This window comes from Mesoplodon densirostris, chromosome 9 (genome assembly GCF_025265405.1).
Source record: "Mesoplodon densirostris isolate mMesDen1 chromosome 9, mMesDen1 primary haplotype, whole genome shotgun sequence".
In the NCBI taxonomy this organism is placed as follows: Eukaryota; Metazoa; Chordata; class Mammalia; order Artiodactyla; family Ziphiidae; genus Mesoplodon; species Mesoplodon densirostris.
This window is the reverse complement of record NC_082669.1, coordinates 25757414-25775241: the sequence shown is the minus strand read 5'-3', so window position 1 is coordinate 25775241 and position 17828 is coordinate 25757414. Positions and strand designations below refer to the sequence as shown.

At 45.1% G+C, this 17828-nt stretch overlaps 1 protein-coding gene and 1 pseudogene across 2 annotated transcripts in view; both read right to left on the bottom strand.

The window, feature by feature from the left end:
* Positions 1-886: 886 nt before the first annotated feature.
* On the bottom strand, positions 887-2106 carry LOC132495752 (RNA-binding protein FUS-like; annotated as a pseudogene).
* Positions 2107-8934: 6828 nt separating this feature from the next.
* The window catches only part of BLVRA (biliverdin reductase A), a 60070-nt gene continuing 51176 nt past the window's right edge, over positions 8935-17828 (bottom strand). For both annotated transcript variants that reach the window (XM_060108583.1, XM_060108582.1), the window contains 3 exons: positions 14842-14949; positions 12610-12781; positions 8935-9301 (listed from right to left, as the gene is read on the bottom strand). In XM_060108583.1, the coding sequence (XP_059964566.1) occupies positions 9043-9301; positions 12610-12781; positions 14842-14949 (539 nt within the window). In that variant the 3' untranslated portion in view covers positions 8935-9042. The remainder of the gene's footprint in view (positions 9302-12609; positions 12782-14841; positions 14950-17828) is intronic.

Here is a 17828-nt window from a genome sequence, read left to right as displayed (position 1 = left end):
TCTTTAATCCATTTTGAGCTTATTTTTGTGTATGGTGTTAGGGAGTGGTCTAATCTCATACTGTTACATGTACCTGTCCAGTTTTCCCAGCACCACTTATTGAAGAGGCTGTCCTTTCTCCACTGTACATTCCTGCCTGCTTTATCAAAGATAAGGTGACCATATGTGCGTGGGTTTATCTCTGGGCTTTCTATCCTGTTCCATTGATCTATCTTTCTGTTTTTGTGCCAGTACCATACCAGACAGTGATTTTGAAAAGTGACAAGGCTAGCTAGGCTGCAAACTGGAGGTGGGTCAGCATTGGTCCCCGTAAGTCTCTGGTGCCCCCAACTGTAAAGAATGAGGTGTAGAATGACTACCTTGCAAAGAAAGTACCCTAGGAGGATTCTTGGCCCTGGTGCTTGCCTCTGACTGCGGTTCCCATACAGGGTACAGGTGGGCACCGCCATGGGAGCCTTCCATCCGTGTGAAGAAATATGCCAGGGGTTCGGGAAGGGAAGTACAAGGCTTGGGAAGTGAACACTTTCTGACGTGCTTTTCTGTGGCCACGCCCTTATTTGAATCGACTCTGCTTTTTTTTTTTTCAACTAAATTTTTTTTTTTTTTTTTTTTTTTTTTGCGGTACGCGGGCCTCTCACTGTCGTGGCCTCTCCCGTTGTGGAGCACAGGCTCCGGACGTGCAGGCTTAGCGGCCATGGCTCACGGGCCCAGCTGCTCTGCGGCATGTGGGATCTTCCCGGACCGGGGCATGAACCCGCGTCCCCCTGCATCCGCAGGCAGACTCTCAACCACGGCGCCACCAGGGAAGCCCTAAAATGTTTTTTTAATGGGAACCAGAGATATGGTTACACAGTCCGACTCAAAAAACCCATGGGAGATGAGGAGTTGGAATGATACAAAATAATGAGGGTAACACTGGGGACAGGAAGAAAGCTGCTCCAGAACCTCAGGAGCCAGGCTAATACGGCCTCTCCCCGCGCTGCTGTCTGTGCTCACACTTGGAGTCCATCTTGCCAGGGCCAAAGCCACCTCTGTCCCCACCACCCCGGCCCCCTCGGAAGCCCCCACGGTCCCCCACCTTGGCCTCAGTAGCCGCCCGGATCGTAGCCTCCTCTGCCACCACGACAAGCATCTCCATAGTTACCCCCCATATGAGAGCCTCCTGGTCCCCCTCCTGGGCCGTCTGGTTTAGGGGCCTTACACTGGTGGCATTCCTTCCTCCAAGAGAAGTTCACGTTCTCACACGTAGGGTTAGGACACTTCCAGTCCCCTGCTCGCTGCTGTCCCGCCGCCACTGGGGGATCCTCGGCCACTGTCACCACCGCTACCACCTCCCTAGCCTCCACGGCTTGTGGGTCCTCCTCGCCCTCGGCCTCCACGACCATTGTCACCACCCCGATTGAAGTCTGCTCGCCGGGTAGCAGATGAGACCTTGATAGGATTCCCAGAGAATTCTTTACCATCAAACCAGTCAGTAGCTGCTTTAGCGGTAGGTGGGTCATCAAATGATACTGTGCCATGCGGCTGCTCCCCCCTAGCTATCTATTTTACATTTGGTAGTGTATATATGTCCATGCCACTCTCTTTGTCCCAGCTTCTCCTTCCCCCTCCCCGTGTCCTCAAATCCATTCTCTACGTCTGCGTCTTTATTCCTGTCCTGCCCCTAGGTTCTTCAGAACTTTTTTTTTTTTTTTTTAGATTCCATATATATGTGTTGGCATACGGTATTTGTTTTTCTTGCAGCCGCATAGCACAGGGAGATCAGCTCGGTGCTTTGTGATCACCTAGAGGGATGGGATAGGGAGGGTGGGAGGGAGACACAAGAAGGAGGGGATATGGGGACATATGTATACATATAGCTGATTCACTTTGTTATACAGCAGTAACTAACACACCATTGTAAAGCAATTCTACTGCAGTAAAGATGTTAAAAAAAAATGATACTGTTGCCTTTCCCTTCAGCTTGCCTGTTTCCCTGTCTGTGTACAGATTAATCATGGGCTGTCCCGTCTTCTTGTTTGCCTTAATGATCCCAATCTGCTTGAAGTAATTGGCTACAGACTCAGTCGTAGCATTCTCGCCCAGGCCTTGCACGAAGATGGTTGGCCAGGGTCAGTCCTTCATGAGTTGGCGGTTGTTACAACTGTAGCAGTGGTGGCCATGAACCCAGAGGTCGTGGAGGCGACTCTGCGTTCTTGCCTAACTTTTCCTCCTACCTCTAGAAAGCCTGAGCTTTCTAGATCCCAAGATAAAGAAAAAAGCCCTTTACTTCCTGGGCCCAAGTTGCAGCCTCTTGACATCTGACCGCCACTGCTTCTCCTTGAAGCTGCACAAACTCATTCTTTCAGAGACCCCTATATTCTCCATAGAAATTCCCCAAGTAATCTTTCTATGAAGGTCAGTTCTGTTGATCAAGATTCATCAGGAAAGATTGATCTTGGGGCCTTCTTTTTTTTTTTTTTGCGGTACGCGGGCCTCTCACTGCTGTGGCCTCTCCCGCCGTAGAGCACAGGCTCCGGATGCGCAGGCTCAGCGGCCATGGCTCACGGGCCCAGCCGCTCCGTGGCATGTGGGATCTTCCCGGACTGGGGCACGAACCCGTGTCCCCTGCATCGACAGGCGGACTCTCAACCACTGCACCACCAGGGAAGCCCGGGGCCTCCTCCTTTTTATGGAAGACTCCAGTGTCTTGGTCCTGTGTCTGTACAATAATGCAGCTGTCATTATGTGAAGGCTTCTTCCTCTCCAAGGGGATAGCCCCTCTTGCAGTCACCTGCCTGGGGAGAAACATGGATCCCAACCCCTCTCTCCTCAGGGCCCATCAGCCTGAGATGCAGCTCGACTCATGTTACCTTCTTGCTCAAAACCTTCATGCAAGGACTCAAGATGGTCTGGTCCTACCCCTTCTGTTAAGATGAGGAAGCAGAACCCCAGAGACATCGACTTTTTTTTTTTTTTTTTTTTAACCGAGGTCAACCCCTTTTAGCAGAGTAGCCTCCTGGCCACCTCCTGAGCTTCCATCCCCTCTGGCCCTGGAGTCTTCCAGGCTCAGCCCCTTCCTGCCTTTCGGCCTTATTTCCTACCCTGCTCCTCTGTGCTGTCAAATCCCTGCCGTTGCTTGTTTTCCTCCTTCCTTATTTGGCTCAACCCAGATGCCACTTTCTCCCAGAATTCCCATGCAGAAGTGCTCCCTCCTTCCTGGGGTCCCTTGGCTTCAGGTGATGCCTGTCCTAGGACATCAAACTCTCCAGCTGGTGTGAGCTATTCCCCAGTAAGCCGTCAGCATCCAGAGGCAGGAGACAAGTCTTCATCCCTTCAGTCTCCCTGGAGCCCAGCACCAGCAGTGCACACACAGCGTAGGTCTATCAGATGTTAGCGGAACACAAACAGATGAATCTTTGACACATACTGGAACCAGGAACAGTTACAACAAAAGTTGGGAAGTGTGTTCTGTTTGCTCACTGTGCTTTCCAGACTCTGTCTTTTGGACTTTATGACAGTGGCTCTACCCTTCACCTTGACATGAATGGGCACCTGGGGGGACTAAACAGAAAAGTGCAGCCAGAGGGGCCTGAGCTCAATGCTGGGCTCCCCCATCCAGAACGGGGGTTGGCAAACCTTTGCTGTAGAGGGCCGGATGGTAAATACTTTCGACTTTATGGGCCATACGACTACTCTGTCACGACGACTCAACTCTGCTGCAGCATGAAAGCAGCCATATGCACTATGTCACTGAACGTGAGTGTGTCCCAATAAAACTTTACACAAACAGGCCGTGAGCCCCAAACCTGGCCTGCAGGCTGTACTTTGATGACTCCAGACTTAAGTGAGAGAACCTGGCCACGTGGCTTAAATTCTGAATCTGTTTCGGCATTTTTTTTTTTTTTTTTTTTTTTTTAAGTTGAGTGGGAAGTCCTTCCTGCGTATGGCCTTGTATGGGAATGATAGAGTGAGTGGACTAGGGGAGGTAAGCTCTGGGCACCAGGTCTGGAGCATGTTGCTTGCTTCCTCTTTTCTTTGCCTCTTCTTTCATTCTTTTAGGTGTCCAAAGTCTTCCGCTAATGTCCAGTAGGTGTTCTGTGGGAACTGTTCCATTTGTAGATGAATTCTTTGTGTACTTGTGAGGAGTGATGAATTCCGCGTCCTCCTATTCCGCCATCTTGACTTCCCCCTCACCCCCCCCGTCTGCTTGCTTAATCAATAGTAATTCATATGATCTTTTAAGGTCAGCCAAAGACTTCCTAAATGTTTGTTAGCTCATTCTCACTCCACAACTTAAAATAGCTATGCTTAAAGCCAATTGGAATTAACAAAAAAGGAATTTCAGGAGCCTGAACCTGTTCCATCCAGGGGCAGTACTGGCTGGACACAGGCTTTGCACATGCTGTTCCTTCTGTCTGGAATGCCCTTCCCTCTCCTCCCTCACCTGCCTGCACCTGCAGCAAGTCCTGCTCAACCTCCAGGGTTGAGGCACATTCTTCTGGGAAGCCTTCCCTGATTTCTTGCCCAGAAAGTCTTCTCCCTACACAAGCTTTTAAATCTTCTTCGTGGCATTTTTCATAGTTGTGCTTTAACGTTTATTAGTTGAATAGTGTTTTCTTCCTTACTAGTCTACAAGCTGAGAGAACTGGGCGTGCCCAGGAATCACCAGGCCATCTTATTAAAATGCGGGTTGTGGTTTAGCAGGTCTGGGGCAGGCCTGAGGATCTGCATGCCTAAGAAGCCCCCAGGCTGTACCAAAGCCAGGCTGCCAGTCAGCACACCACACCTTGAGTGTTAAGTTAAGGGTTTAGCTCTCTTGGGACCTCTTATTCCCTTCTTTCCCACTTCAATTCCCATTCATGACTTTTGCAGAGAGGTTTGTCTATTTTTTCCCCTTCAACCCATCAACCTAGGTCCCCAAGGCTGTCCATTCCATTAGAGTCCCCTCCCCTATAACCCCCAACCTCCAACGTCACCACTACTAGTGCACGGGCTTATCAAGGAATTTCCCCCCAAGTAGCTTTCTCTTGAAGAAATCTAGTGTCATTGGCTAAAGTATTCTTTTTTTTTTTTTTTTCCCACTCGATTCCTTCAGGCAGAAGACCATAAGGCAATCACGCATTGCTGGGATTTCAGCAAGAAACATTTCCTTTTTCTCCTCAATTTTGGGGACCAATTAAGCTATAGATGCAGGTGAGAGATGAGCTTTTTTTTTAAAAAAAAAAGAATCAGTTTTATTCCAGTAAAGCTGATTGGGGAATGCGGTTGGGATCTACAGCCAAAGAGGTTTGCTAATCTGTCCTCTCAGAGTAAGTTAATTCTTCTTCAAAGCTGCAGGCCACCCCATTGCAAAGGAAGTTTCTATCCCAGCCACCTTCGTGTAGGCAAGCGGAGAACTCAGGTGCATCGGGGGGTGGCTGGGCTCTGCTGGACTTTGCTGCCTCATGTCTCCCGCAGCTTTTTAGGGCAGGTTACTACGGGAGAAGTAGGTGAGGGGCCGAGAGGGGTCAAGGGCACTGTGTAAGTTACCTTCCTCCTAGAGGGAACCCCAACACTTAATAAGCATTAGTACAGTGGGAGAGAAGGCTTTTTCCTTCAAGTTGAACAGAAAGCCTACTTTGTTCTGAAATCTTAGGCCTCAAATCGTCTTCTCACTAGACCTTCCAAGGAAGTCCAGGTAGCCTTAAAGCAAGGGAGCAAAGGAGGGTCACCATCTTTTGGGTACTTTGACCAAATGGCTCAGGGATAGTTGTGGCTTTTTTTTGCAGCAATATATCGTATTTTTATCTTTTTAACTTATTTTAAAAATAATTTTTAATTTTTATACAACTTTAAGAGCTACTTTCCATGTACAGCTTTTAAAAAATATTGGCTACTTCCCTGTTTGTACAATACACCCTTGAGCCTACTTACACCCAATAGTTTGTACCTCCCCCTCCCCCATACTTCCAGCCCCTCCCCTTTCCCTCTGCCCACTGGTTACCACTAGTTTTTTTGTTTTTTTTAAAATTCTTATTTATTTAGTTAGTTGTGCCGGGTTTTAGTTGCGGCTCGCCGGCTCCTTAGTTGAGGCATGCGAACTCTTATTTGCAGCATGCACATGGGATCTAGTTCCCTGACCAGGGATCGAACCCGGGCCCCCTGCATTGGGAGCACGGAGTCCTATCCACTGCACCACCAGGGAAGTCACACCACTTTTTTTTTTTGGCCGGGACTTGAGTCTTGCTGGGATCTTGGTTCCCCGAGCAGGGATTGAACCTGGGCCCTACACAGTGAAAGTGTGGAGTCCTAACAACTGGACCGCCAGGGAATTCCCTAGTTTGTTCTCTGTACCTGTGAGTCTGCTTCTTTTGTTATATTCACTAGTTTGTTGTATTTTCCGATTCTACTTGTGGCTCCTTTGAAAAGTTGTGATTAGGGGCGTGGCCTTCAGAGGAAGGCGTGTTTGGGAAACACGTCAGTGGGGGGTCAGCCAGGATGGTTCCAGCTGCCCCAGAGGAAGGTGAGGGTAGCTGTAAGCAGAAGAGGAAGAGGCTTCTGCTCCCTCTTCTCTCCCGTCTCCTCTTCCTTCTCCCTTTGCAATTCCAAGAATTAGTAAACTTAATGTTTTCATTTTGGATCTCTTGACCAAACAGAAAACAGGCTGGAGGTGAGCAGTTAACAGTGTCAATTAGTAATCACACAGCCCGTGACGAAGACTCTCTCCTGGACCACGTTTAGTCCGGCTGCTCTGAGCCCTGTGCTCAGCTAGGCCTCGACCTTCGGGCTTCCCCGTCTGTCTTTGCATCACCGAGTTGTAGCAAAACTTCTACTAAGTCCCTCAGTATCTGATCAAATTCCTCATCCCTCACACCTTGGTGTCTAGTTGTGCCAGCTGCCTTCAGCAAGAATCTCATCAAGTCGGCGTAGCCAGAATCCCCCTCACCCCTGATGTTTCCCCTCAGTAATTTTCCATCCACTGACTCCTAAGCCCGCTCCTTGGCTATAAATTGCCACTTGCCCATGCCGTGTGCAGAACTGAGCCCAGCCCTATACCAAGGTCTCTTTTCCCCTTTTGCAATTGTCCTGAATAAAATCTGCTTATACCACTTGACTGTCCAGTTCTGGTTTTCTTTGACATCCACCCTACATTTTTTTAAAAAATAAATTTATTTTTGGCTATGTTGCTGCGCGTGAGCTTTCTCTAGTTGCGGCGAGCCGGGGGCTACTCTTTGTTGTGGTGTGTGGGCTTCTCATTGTGGTGGCTTCTCTTGTTGCGGAGCACGGGCTCTAGGTGCGCAGGCTTCAGTAGTTGTGGCCCTCGGGCTCAGTAGTTGTGACTCTCAGGCTCAGTAGTTGTGGCTCATGGGCTCTAGAGTGCAGGCTCAGTAGTTGTGGTGCATGGGCTTAGTTGCTCCGCGGCATGTGGGATCTTCCCGAGCCAGGGATCGAACCCATGTCCCCTGCAATGACAGGCGGATTCTTAACCAAGACACCACCAGGAAAGCCCCATCCTACTTCTAATATCAAATAGGGCCAATATTTTGAAACAGCAGTTATCAAGCCCAAATGGGAGAGACTGTTGCACTCTATTTTAATCATTGAATATGCAACATTTATCTCATGCTAGATACTGCGGAACATACAAAAACATAGAGCATACAATATTTCCTGGCCTTGAGGGGCACTCGACGTGATAATAAAACAAGAGAACGAATGGACCAATATTTATTACAAATTATTTTACATGGCGAATGAAGGAATAACCTTATGAATTCTTTTCAGATTTAATGTACTTTCCTGCTTTACCAGGAGATACTCTGGTGATGGAATAATAGAAACAGAGGTAGAGAATGGAGTTTGCCTCCATCTCATGGTTTCCAAACTAGTTAAGGCTCATAATAGCAAATGGGGAGCAGGGAAAAAACCAAGAGGGTGACATTTACAGAAGCAAGAAGTCTAACACAAGCTCAGAAGAAGATGCAACAGGACCACCAGTGAAACGAAAGAGCAGCTTCCTGGGACTCAGCTCTGCCTTGAAGTCAAGCAGATTGGACCGGACAGGAGCCACGAGTCCAGACACGCACAAGACTCCAAGTGCAAACACACGTGGCTTCCCTGGCCGGCTCCTGGGTCTCTGGTCTCCTCTCCAGGCAGCCTTCTGAGGGCTCGACCTAAATCAGAAACAGGACCACGCCCCCCACACCCCCGGCACGTTAAACACCCCCCTTCGATGCCTCTGCACGGCCTGATAACCACCACCCCAGCTCTTCAGCTGGCCTACAAGGCCCCCCACCACCATCAGATCTGCCTCTCTAGGACTCCCCACTCCAGACCCAGTGCTCCAGCGACACTGTCCCAGGGCACTGGCCAGGCTGCTTCTTACTTCTCTCTGTTCATACTGCCCCACCCCCGCCAGGAAAGCCCTTCTTTGACCTTCACACAGCTGATCTCTTCATCATCAGGACCTGGTTTGGACATCTTCCCTGAGCCCTTCTCCAGATGGCCAGGGACAGCCTGAACCTCCGACATTACAATGACCAGTTTGTGTGACTTGCTTCCCTTCTGACACTGAGTTACTGAGGGCAGCGGCTATGTCTTATTCATTTTTAGGATCCCCAGCACCAGGCACTGTCGCCCAGTGAGAGTCTGTGGGGGTGGGGGGGGGAATAAAATTCCTTAAGGCGGCAGGAAGGAGGGTTCCCGGCACTGTTTTGCAGTGATTTAGCCCATGAGTGGGGTTTAAAGGCTGGTTCTGCCATTTACTAGCTGGGTGACTTCAAGATTTTTTCAATATACTAAGGAAAACAAGCCTGGTTAATACTCGTCCGACAGGGCCGTTGGGAAGAATGAATGAAATTGGACATCTAAAGCATCCCGTGCTGCTCCACCAAGGTTGGTTCTTTTTTCATCCCCACCACGTGTGCCCCTACCCAAGCATCACTCCCAACATGGCTCGTGACAATAAGCGAATCCTGTTTACCCAAGACACGTTTAATGGTTAGAACAGAGATTAAGGTCAACTCTTGATAAAAATCAGGCTCAGGTCTCGTCTGGGCAGGGCCATGTTGCCCCCTCCCTTCACTTCTTCGAGCGGCAGTGTTTCTGGATCTCTCCCGCCAGATACAGGCAGTGCAGGATGCGTTTCTTCTCGGCAGCCAGCTCCTCTTCAGAGAACTGGCCCAGGAGTTTCTGGACAAATATATTTTGATCTTTCAGGAAAATATTCTTATTGACGCCTACGTTGGGCATATTCTCCAGGGACCCAGACTTGAAATGGAAGCTTAAATGTCTGTTTCGCTTTAGGCCAGGCGCCTTCTCTTCAATCCACGTCAACGGGCTGGGGAAGCAAGAGGCACAGGATTAATGTCACAGGGGCGCGCGGATGCGGGCTGGCACCTGAGTGCCCAGTGCCAGGTCCTCGTTTTGTGCCCGTTTTCCCTGCAGCTGCTGCATCCCAACCTCCAGCAGCCTCCCAGACGCCATGGGTGACTGCTGGCAACTTTACTGCCCAAAGGTCCTTTGTGCAATTTTGCCACCAGGCAGGGGAATTCAAAGATTTTGGTGTATCAGTTTGTTATTTAGGAGTTTTTACCCTGAATCTCACCGGATCCTTCTGGAGGATCCAGACCTGAGATCCTATGCAAACTGTTGTTTCCAAGTGTATGTGCATTTTTATGGGAAAGAATTCTTAGCGTTCTTTCATCACATTTTCAAAGAGGTCTATGACCCCAGGCACATGCCAAGACCAGATGCTGCCTGCCCACTCACAAAGCACCTGTTTCCATTTCACATTTGCCCCTCAGGCCAAGGTCAACACTCCCCAAAATCTACAATTCAAATAGGACAGACCCCGCTCTTCTAAAGTTTCTTCTTTTTCTGGATTTATCTTTTCTGTCTTTAGATAAAAGCTGTGTTATCTGCTTAATGAAAAGCAGAGAAACCTAAGCAGATTCAATCTAAAGTTAGAAGCTTCACTGAATAATGTGACAGGAAAAATATAAAATCTGCTCTTCAAAAATATATTCTAAAAACAATACAGCATTGATTTAAGGACTTTCAATGGAAAAAAAATCCATAATTCTTTTGCCTAAATCTTCAGTTTGAGACAATCCTTTCAAATATTTGCCTATATGTATATGGAATATAAATCCTAAAGTATAACTAATATTTAATTATGTTTATTTAAAAATATTTTTATGATCCTACAGATACTATTATTATTTTTATCTGCATACCATGGGGACAACTGATTATATAATTCATTCAATATTTCATTATTGCCAAATATTCAAGCTCTTTCCAACTTTAATATGGATATCCTCCATTCAGCCTCTTCACACGTATACACATATATAGTTTTCCTTCCTTCTTCTGGGAACGAAGTCTCAGGAATGAGAGAACTTGCTCTGGCTACTTCTCTTTGCTTTCCCCTCCTTCTTCTTATACTACAGGGAAGAGTCAGGGTCAAGGACAGGCAATCTGGGTGGGCTGCCGTTCTAAGTAATGGAGTTTTCAGGGCGAATAGGGAAAGGGTTCAAGGCCGGGCAGGCATCAGGGTCCCTGGCCTTCTCTTGTCTCCATTCCTCGGATTCCCTCTTCCTCTCCCCGTGGGCTGCAGTGGGGCAGGCCCGGCGTGGGCAGGCTAGATCAGCGTGGCTAAGGAATGCAGGGGAAGTACCTTTGGTTTGTTTGTTCTCCGCCTCTAGAGGCACGGGCCATAATACCGGTAACGGTGTCAGTGCGGAGTTGCCAGAAAGGGGCCCAAGCAGGTCACTTAAGATTGTTTTGGGTGCTGTAGGAAGCTCAGGGGTACCTCCAACCTGGGTAAAGGAGGCCTCCCCTTCAGCCAACCAGCTCACCCAGACCTACATTAGAGTGTGGGGTGAATGTTTAAGAGGAAAAGATCTAAAGTACATAAAGGGGGAGCCATCAGGAGAGATGTGGACGGAATAACTTCATCTTGTGGTCCTAAAAACTTAAAGTATTTGCCCTGGAGGGCGAGGGCAGGAGGGGTAGGGCACGCCCGGCTCTGGCACCACTCCTACCAACTGGCTTCAACAGGAGGTCTGAAACGTGTACCTCTTCTATATAGATTTGGGTTGAAAAGGTGTTCTAATGCTTATTTATTATTATTATTTTTTTTTACAAAGTTTGAAAACTGCTGGTAAAATGGGAAGAACACGGGCTTGGGAGTAAACTGCACTGGGTTTTCCTGGATAATCTGGGACCTGAGGCTAATGATACCCAACCTCGTAGATAGGCGAAGACTAGGACAAAGACAAGGCCTGGCATGTTTTCAGTAATATTCCCTTCTCGTGCCCTTCCTGTGCAATTTCTGTGGAGAGGGTGTGACTATCTGGGGACCAGAGACAGGCTGCCTAAGTGTGATTCTCACACAATCACTTGTTAGCTGTGTGCCCTTAGCAAGTTTCTTAACCTCTCTGAGCCTCATAGTTTCCTAGGTGATCATAATAATCATCATAATAATGCCCACTCCAGAGAGTTGGTATAAAGATTATATGAGAAAATCCTTATAAAAGGACTAGGCCGTGGCACATGGTAGGAACTCAGTAAATGTTAGCAAATACTAGTACTTGTACAACTGGAATTCAAGCAGGGATCCTGGTCTTGCTGGTCCTTTCAAGGTCACGTCTGCCCTCCTCCCCATCCTCTGCTGAGGTTCTGCTCTGTTCCACTAGGTTGTTGGAAGGCAGCTGTAACTTAAGAAACTGTGTGGGCAAATGACTCGCAGAGGCTCCTTATGTTTAAAAAGACTTGGTATGAGGCACTTTATCTTGAAGGGTGTTTGCTGGTGAAAGATCTACGTTTACTGTCAGATGGGACGCATCATTATCTCAGCCTCCCAGATGGATCAGCAGAGGACTTGGTTTCGAGAAACAATACAGGAAGGACGTTCAGGTAGAATCTGCAAGCGTTTTTCATCATTAGGGGACTGATGGCCATTTACAGAAGATGCTGGGAATCAGAGGGTATCACCACTACCCACCTAGCAGAATTATCAGGGTGTGTCATGATCCAGGATCAAACGGAGGCTTTAGCAATCGAGGAACCAACAGACCCCACCTCGGTGTGATCTTATTATTTAACATGAACATCTTTGGGTCTCTGGGCCATTTTAAAGTCTCTTGAACATTTTTAAATAATAAAAAAAGACTTGGTATGAAAAATAAAGAATCAATATTTTGGCAACATGACCTATGATGTGGTGATAAAGCTGAGAAATAGTTGGGCGTGTGACAAGCAAGCAGAGTACAATGTTGATGGTAGGATCTAGGTAGCTGGATGGATGCTCACTGCAAAATTCTTTCAACTCACCGATGCCTGAATCTTTCACCATAAAATGTTGGAAACAATTCAGGTCATAGACGTAACTGGATACTGCTCACTTGTGTGGCTCAGACAACCTGCTCAAATCTGTAAGCTTCTCTTAACCTTACAGGGCTGCTGGGAGGATGGCATGAGGTAGCATAAGTGAAATCCCAGCACCTGTTCCACTGGCATAAGCAGACAGCCCTTCTGGAGTCGAAGGTGCGGGTCTAGGCCCCTGGGTCCCCCATATTCTCCCCTGTGAACACACGAGGATGTCCTTATGTTGCCTTCTCCTCGCAGCTTCTCGTGACCTACCTTTTGTTCTCCGTCTCCAAGCACACGGTCATCTTCATATACTGATCTTCTTTTCGCTCTTCCAAAGTGGCGGACACGAGAGAAAGCTCCCCAAAGAGGGAGACCAGCCAGGTCAGGCGAGAGATGCCGCTGAATGCAGGGAAGCCAAAGCGCTCTTCTTCCAGCGAGCCAGCTGTGGGGAATCACAGACATGGCGGGGTCTGGAGGGGAGGGGCCGCCAGCTGGGGGGCATGGGGGCTGTGACAGGGAGCAAACAGATGTGGCTGGGTGATCAGGACACACAACCTACCTTGTGACGGGGGTGTGCAAGATGACTAATTCTGATGGAGACTTTCACAAAAACGTCTCCCTTTTTTCCTGTTTCTTAAATTCACTTTGTTGGTAAAATAAAATATTTCGCTGGAAATTGCAGTCCCTCTGGCCCACAGGGTAATAAAAATGTTTTAGGCTTCTAACGTGTGTGCGTGTGTGTGCGTGTATGCACACAGCACACACACATATCTGTAAACATATATCCCCTTCAGTTAGTGACTTAAAGAAGTAAAAGAAATAACGTATTTTAGTCCCTCAAGCCTATATTCCTATAAATACCATATAACTATCTGTGTAAACGATAAGGGAGTGAAGGAATTGTGATAGCTGTGGAGAAAACAGTAATTCCTATAAAGTAGTCAATATCAAGAAAATTGATACAGCGTTGTGTTTCCTCAGACTTCATGATCTCGTGTACAACAGTATATTGCAACGAGTATCTGTATGAGAAATCTGGTCAAGATACTGCTCCCCTCTCTTCCCAGCCTAAATTTTAAACATAACCTAGATTTATAAGACTTCATATCTGTTACACTGCTCTTTAAACCAAAGATTTCTTATAACTTTGATACTGATGTAAAACAACTAATAATTATGAGTATGTTCTAAAGAAAACAAGCAAAGTAAATAAAAAGATAAATAAAACAAAGATTGTAAGTTTCATAGACAACATGGTTTCAAATCACTAGGACCTAAGTATGAAACTTACAATGGAAAGGCAGCTCCCTCTGGGCTGGTTACTGTCTGCTCTTGTTCTTTGCAGAGGACTGAACAGCTGCTACAAGTCTGAGCTCCAATCTGTCTGCCTCGGCCACATAACTGTTGAGTCAACTTTGTGAAGCTACTCACTTCTCTGAGCTTCATTTTAAAAAATCTGTATTAATGGGGGTAATAAATACCCACTTCATCGGATTATCATATGAATTAACATGAAATAATGTCACATACTTAGCAAAGTTCCTTGTGCAGATTAATGGTTATTATTGTCTCCACAACTCTCATTATATCATCATTTTAAAGGATGAAGATGGATTTTGTGCCATTCTTTTTTTTTTTTGGCTGCACCGCACAGCATGCAGGATCTTAGTTCCCCAACCAGGGGTTGAACCCGTGCCCCCCCGCAGTGGAAACTCGGAGTCCTAACCAATGTACTGCCAGGGAAGTCCCTGAAAATGGATTTTGGAATGAGATTCCACTACTGTATATTTTCTGGAAACTCACAAACAGATGAATGGTTTTACCACTTGACAATGTCGGTTTTCTTTCTGTAAAGAAAGCCCTCAGAAAAGGTGGCCCAGATGCCTTAGGGTGGAGACAAATCCAAGGAGTCCACCCAAAGGAGACTGCAGACCTTGAGGCTCCAGGCTGTTCATTTCCTTCTGCTAATGGAGGTGCTCAAAGAATGACCAACATAAAGTAAATAGCTGAATATATAGTAGATCAAATATCTTGGCCACAGCCAATGTCCTGATAACATGTTGGAGGAAGAAAGGGTCTATGCATATTCTATTTGCTCCACAGAGAAATATAAACATGTTCTCTTCTCCAAGAACCTTCTCGGTCCTTTGGCAAAGAGAGCTTTCATTTTTAACCTCCTGTGGAAAAATAATCTCTAACTCGTCAAGATTTCATGAGAGAAAATTCTACCTAATCGATTGGGCCAAAAGCATAAATGTGCTTGAGATTTCTAACATGTTTTTCCCAAGGCCCACTGAGCAATCAGATCTCATTTGAGGAAAGAAGAAAAATAGATTATTTTTATTGTCTGTGGGTGCATGGGAAAATTAAATCGGCCCTGAGTCACAACGTCTTTAGCAGAAATGAATCCAAGCTCACATCCTAGCGAGCTCAGAAAGAACCCAGTAACCCTCCACCAGCCTCACCAGTTACATATGACCTGTGATCCCACCAAGGGCTGACCTGTGAAGAGGAGAGACCCTTTCAGCAGGTCCTTTCCCACCACTTCTTTTTTCAGGAATGCAAACTCCTCCATCAAGAGTTCAACGTGCTCCTCATGCAAGACTTTCCCTGTCACGACAAGGATGGGGTTTAAAAAAAAAAAAAAAAAAAAGGCAGTCATCCGAAATCCTGTTAATTTCCTCGTATTTTTTTTCATTTTTAAAAATTGAGAATGTATGTATAACTGAATCACTTGGCTATACAACTGGAACTAACACAACATTGTAAATCAACTATACTTTGATAAAAAAATATATATATTAAAAATTTTTTTTTAATTTGCTCAAAAATGCTATGTCCATGTTTTGGATTCAAGATGGCTGACTGAACACACACATTTATTTCCACTTTTATCAAAATCCTAATGAATTTTATGAAAAAGTTATTAAAAATGAAATTGAGGGGTAATGGACAGATATAACTATATATTTAAAGTGTACAATGTGCTGTTTTGACGTACATATGCATCGTGGAATCATTATCAAGATCAAGACACTTAACACATCCATCACCTGACAGTTCACTCTTTGTGTGTGTGATAAGAATGCTTAAGACCTACTCTCAGCAACTTTCAAGTATACAATTCCATATTATTAACTATAACAACCATGTTGTACATTAGATCCTCAGAACTTCTTCTTCTAATTGAAAATTTGTACCCTTTGATCTATATTGCCCTATTTCCCCTTCCCCCAGCCCAAGGCAACTGCCATTCAAATCTCTGTTTCTATGAAACTGGCTTTTTTTTTTTCTTTTTAGATTCCACTATAAGTGAAACCATACAGTATCTGTATTTCTCTGACTTATTTCACTTAGCATAATGCCCTCCAGGTTCATTCATGTAGCAAATGCAGGATTTCCTTCTTTCATGGCTGAATAATATTCCATTGTATATATAAGCCATGTTTTTCGTTATCCTTTTCATCTCTGGAAGAACATTTAGGTTGTTTCCATCTCTTGGTTATTGTGCATAATGCTGCAATGAAAATGGGTGTACATGTATCTTTTCAATATACTGATTTCAATTCCTTTGGATATATACCCAGGAGTGGGACTGCTGAATCATCTGATAGTCCTATTTTTAATTTTTTGAAGACCCACCAGTCTTTTCCATAGTGTCTGCACCAAGTGATATTCTCACCAACAGTGCACCAGAGTTATCTTTTCTCCATATCCTCGCCAACACTTGTCTCTTGTCTTTTTGATGACAGCCAGTTCTAACAGGTGTGAGGTGATATCTTGTGGTTTTGATTTGCATTTTCCCTGATGATTAATGATGTCAAGCAACTTTTCATATATCTGTTGGCCATCTGAATGTCTTCTTTGGAAATATGTGTATTCAGTTCCTCTGCCCATTTTCTAATTGGAGTATTTGCTTTTTGGCTATTAGTTTTGAGTTCTTTATACTTCGGATATTAACCCCTAATCAGATATACAGCTTGCAAATACTTTCCCTCTTCTGTAAAGTATCAATTTATTGTTTCCTTTGCTGTGTGGAGGCTCTTTAGTTTGATGCAGACTTATTTGTTTATTTCAGCTTTCATTTCCTGTATGCTTGGTATCTTACCCAAGAAATCATTGCCAAGACCAATGTCAAGAATTTTCCCCCGTGTTTTCTTCTAAGAGCTTTACAGTTTCAGGTAAGCCCTTTTTTTTTTTTGAACAGCTCTATTTGTCCTCGATACATCTCAAGATAATTTTTGTGAATGGTGTAAGATAGGGGTCCAGTTTCATTCTTTTGCATGTGGCCGTCCAGTTTTCCCAGCACCACTGATTGAAGACTATCCTTTTCCCACTGTGTGTTCTTGGTGTCAAAAATCAGCAGATTGTATATGCATAGGTTTATGCCCGGCTCTTTATTCTGTTCCAATGATCTATGTGCCTGTTTTTATGTCAGTACCACACTGTTTGAATTACTACAGCTTTGTAATATAGGTTGAAATCAGGTGGTGTGATGCCTCTAGCTTTGTTTTTCATCTCAGGAATGCTTTTTTAATTTAAAGTCTTTTGTGGTTCCATACAAATTTCAGGGTAGTTTTTTCTATTTCTGTGAAAAATGCCATTGGAATTTTGATATGGACTACAATGAATCTGTAGATTGCTTTGGGTAGTATGGACATTTTAACAATACCAGTCCTTCCAATTCAAGAACACAGGGTATCTGTCCATTATTCATGTCTTCCTGAATCTCTTTCATCAATGTCTTATAGTTTTCAGTGTACATGTCTTTCATCTCCTTTGTTAAATTTATTCCTAAGTATTTTATTGCTTTTGACGGTACTGTAAATGAGATTTCTTTCTTAACTTCTCTTTCAGATACTTTGTTGTTGGTGTATAGAAATGCAACTGATTTCTGCATGGTAATTTTGTATTCTGTAACTTAACTGAATTTATTAGTTCTAACAATTTTCAGTGGAGTGTTCAGGGTTTTCTACATATAAGATCATGTCACCTGCAAAAAGACAATTTTAATTTTCTTTCTAATTTGGATGCCTTTTATTTATTACTCTTGCCTAATTACTCTGGCTTCAGCTTACAGCTTACTATGTAAAATAGCACACAGTGGTTATTATGGGCATCCTTGTCTTGTTCCTGATCTCACAGGAAAGGCTTTTAACTTTTCACTATTGATTATGATGTTAGCTGTGGGGTTCTCTGTATCATCTTTGTTATGTTGAGAAACATTCCTTCTACGCCTAATCTGTTCAGAGATTTTATCACAAATGGATGTTGAACTCTGTCAAGTGCTTTTTCTGCATCTATTGAGATGATCATATATTTATCTTTCATTTTGTTAATGTGGTATATCACATTTATTGATTTACATATGTTGAGCCATCTTTGCAACCCAGGGACGAATCCCACTAGTTCATAGTGTATGACCCTTTTAATGTACTCTTGAATTTAATGCAGATTTTTGCATCTATGTTCACCATGGATAGCAGCCT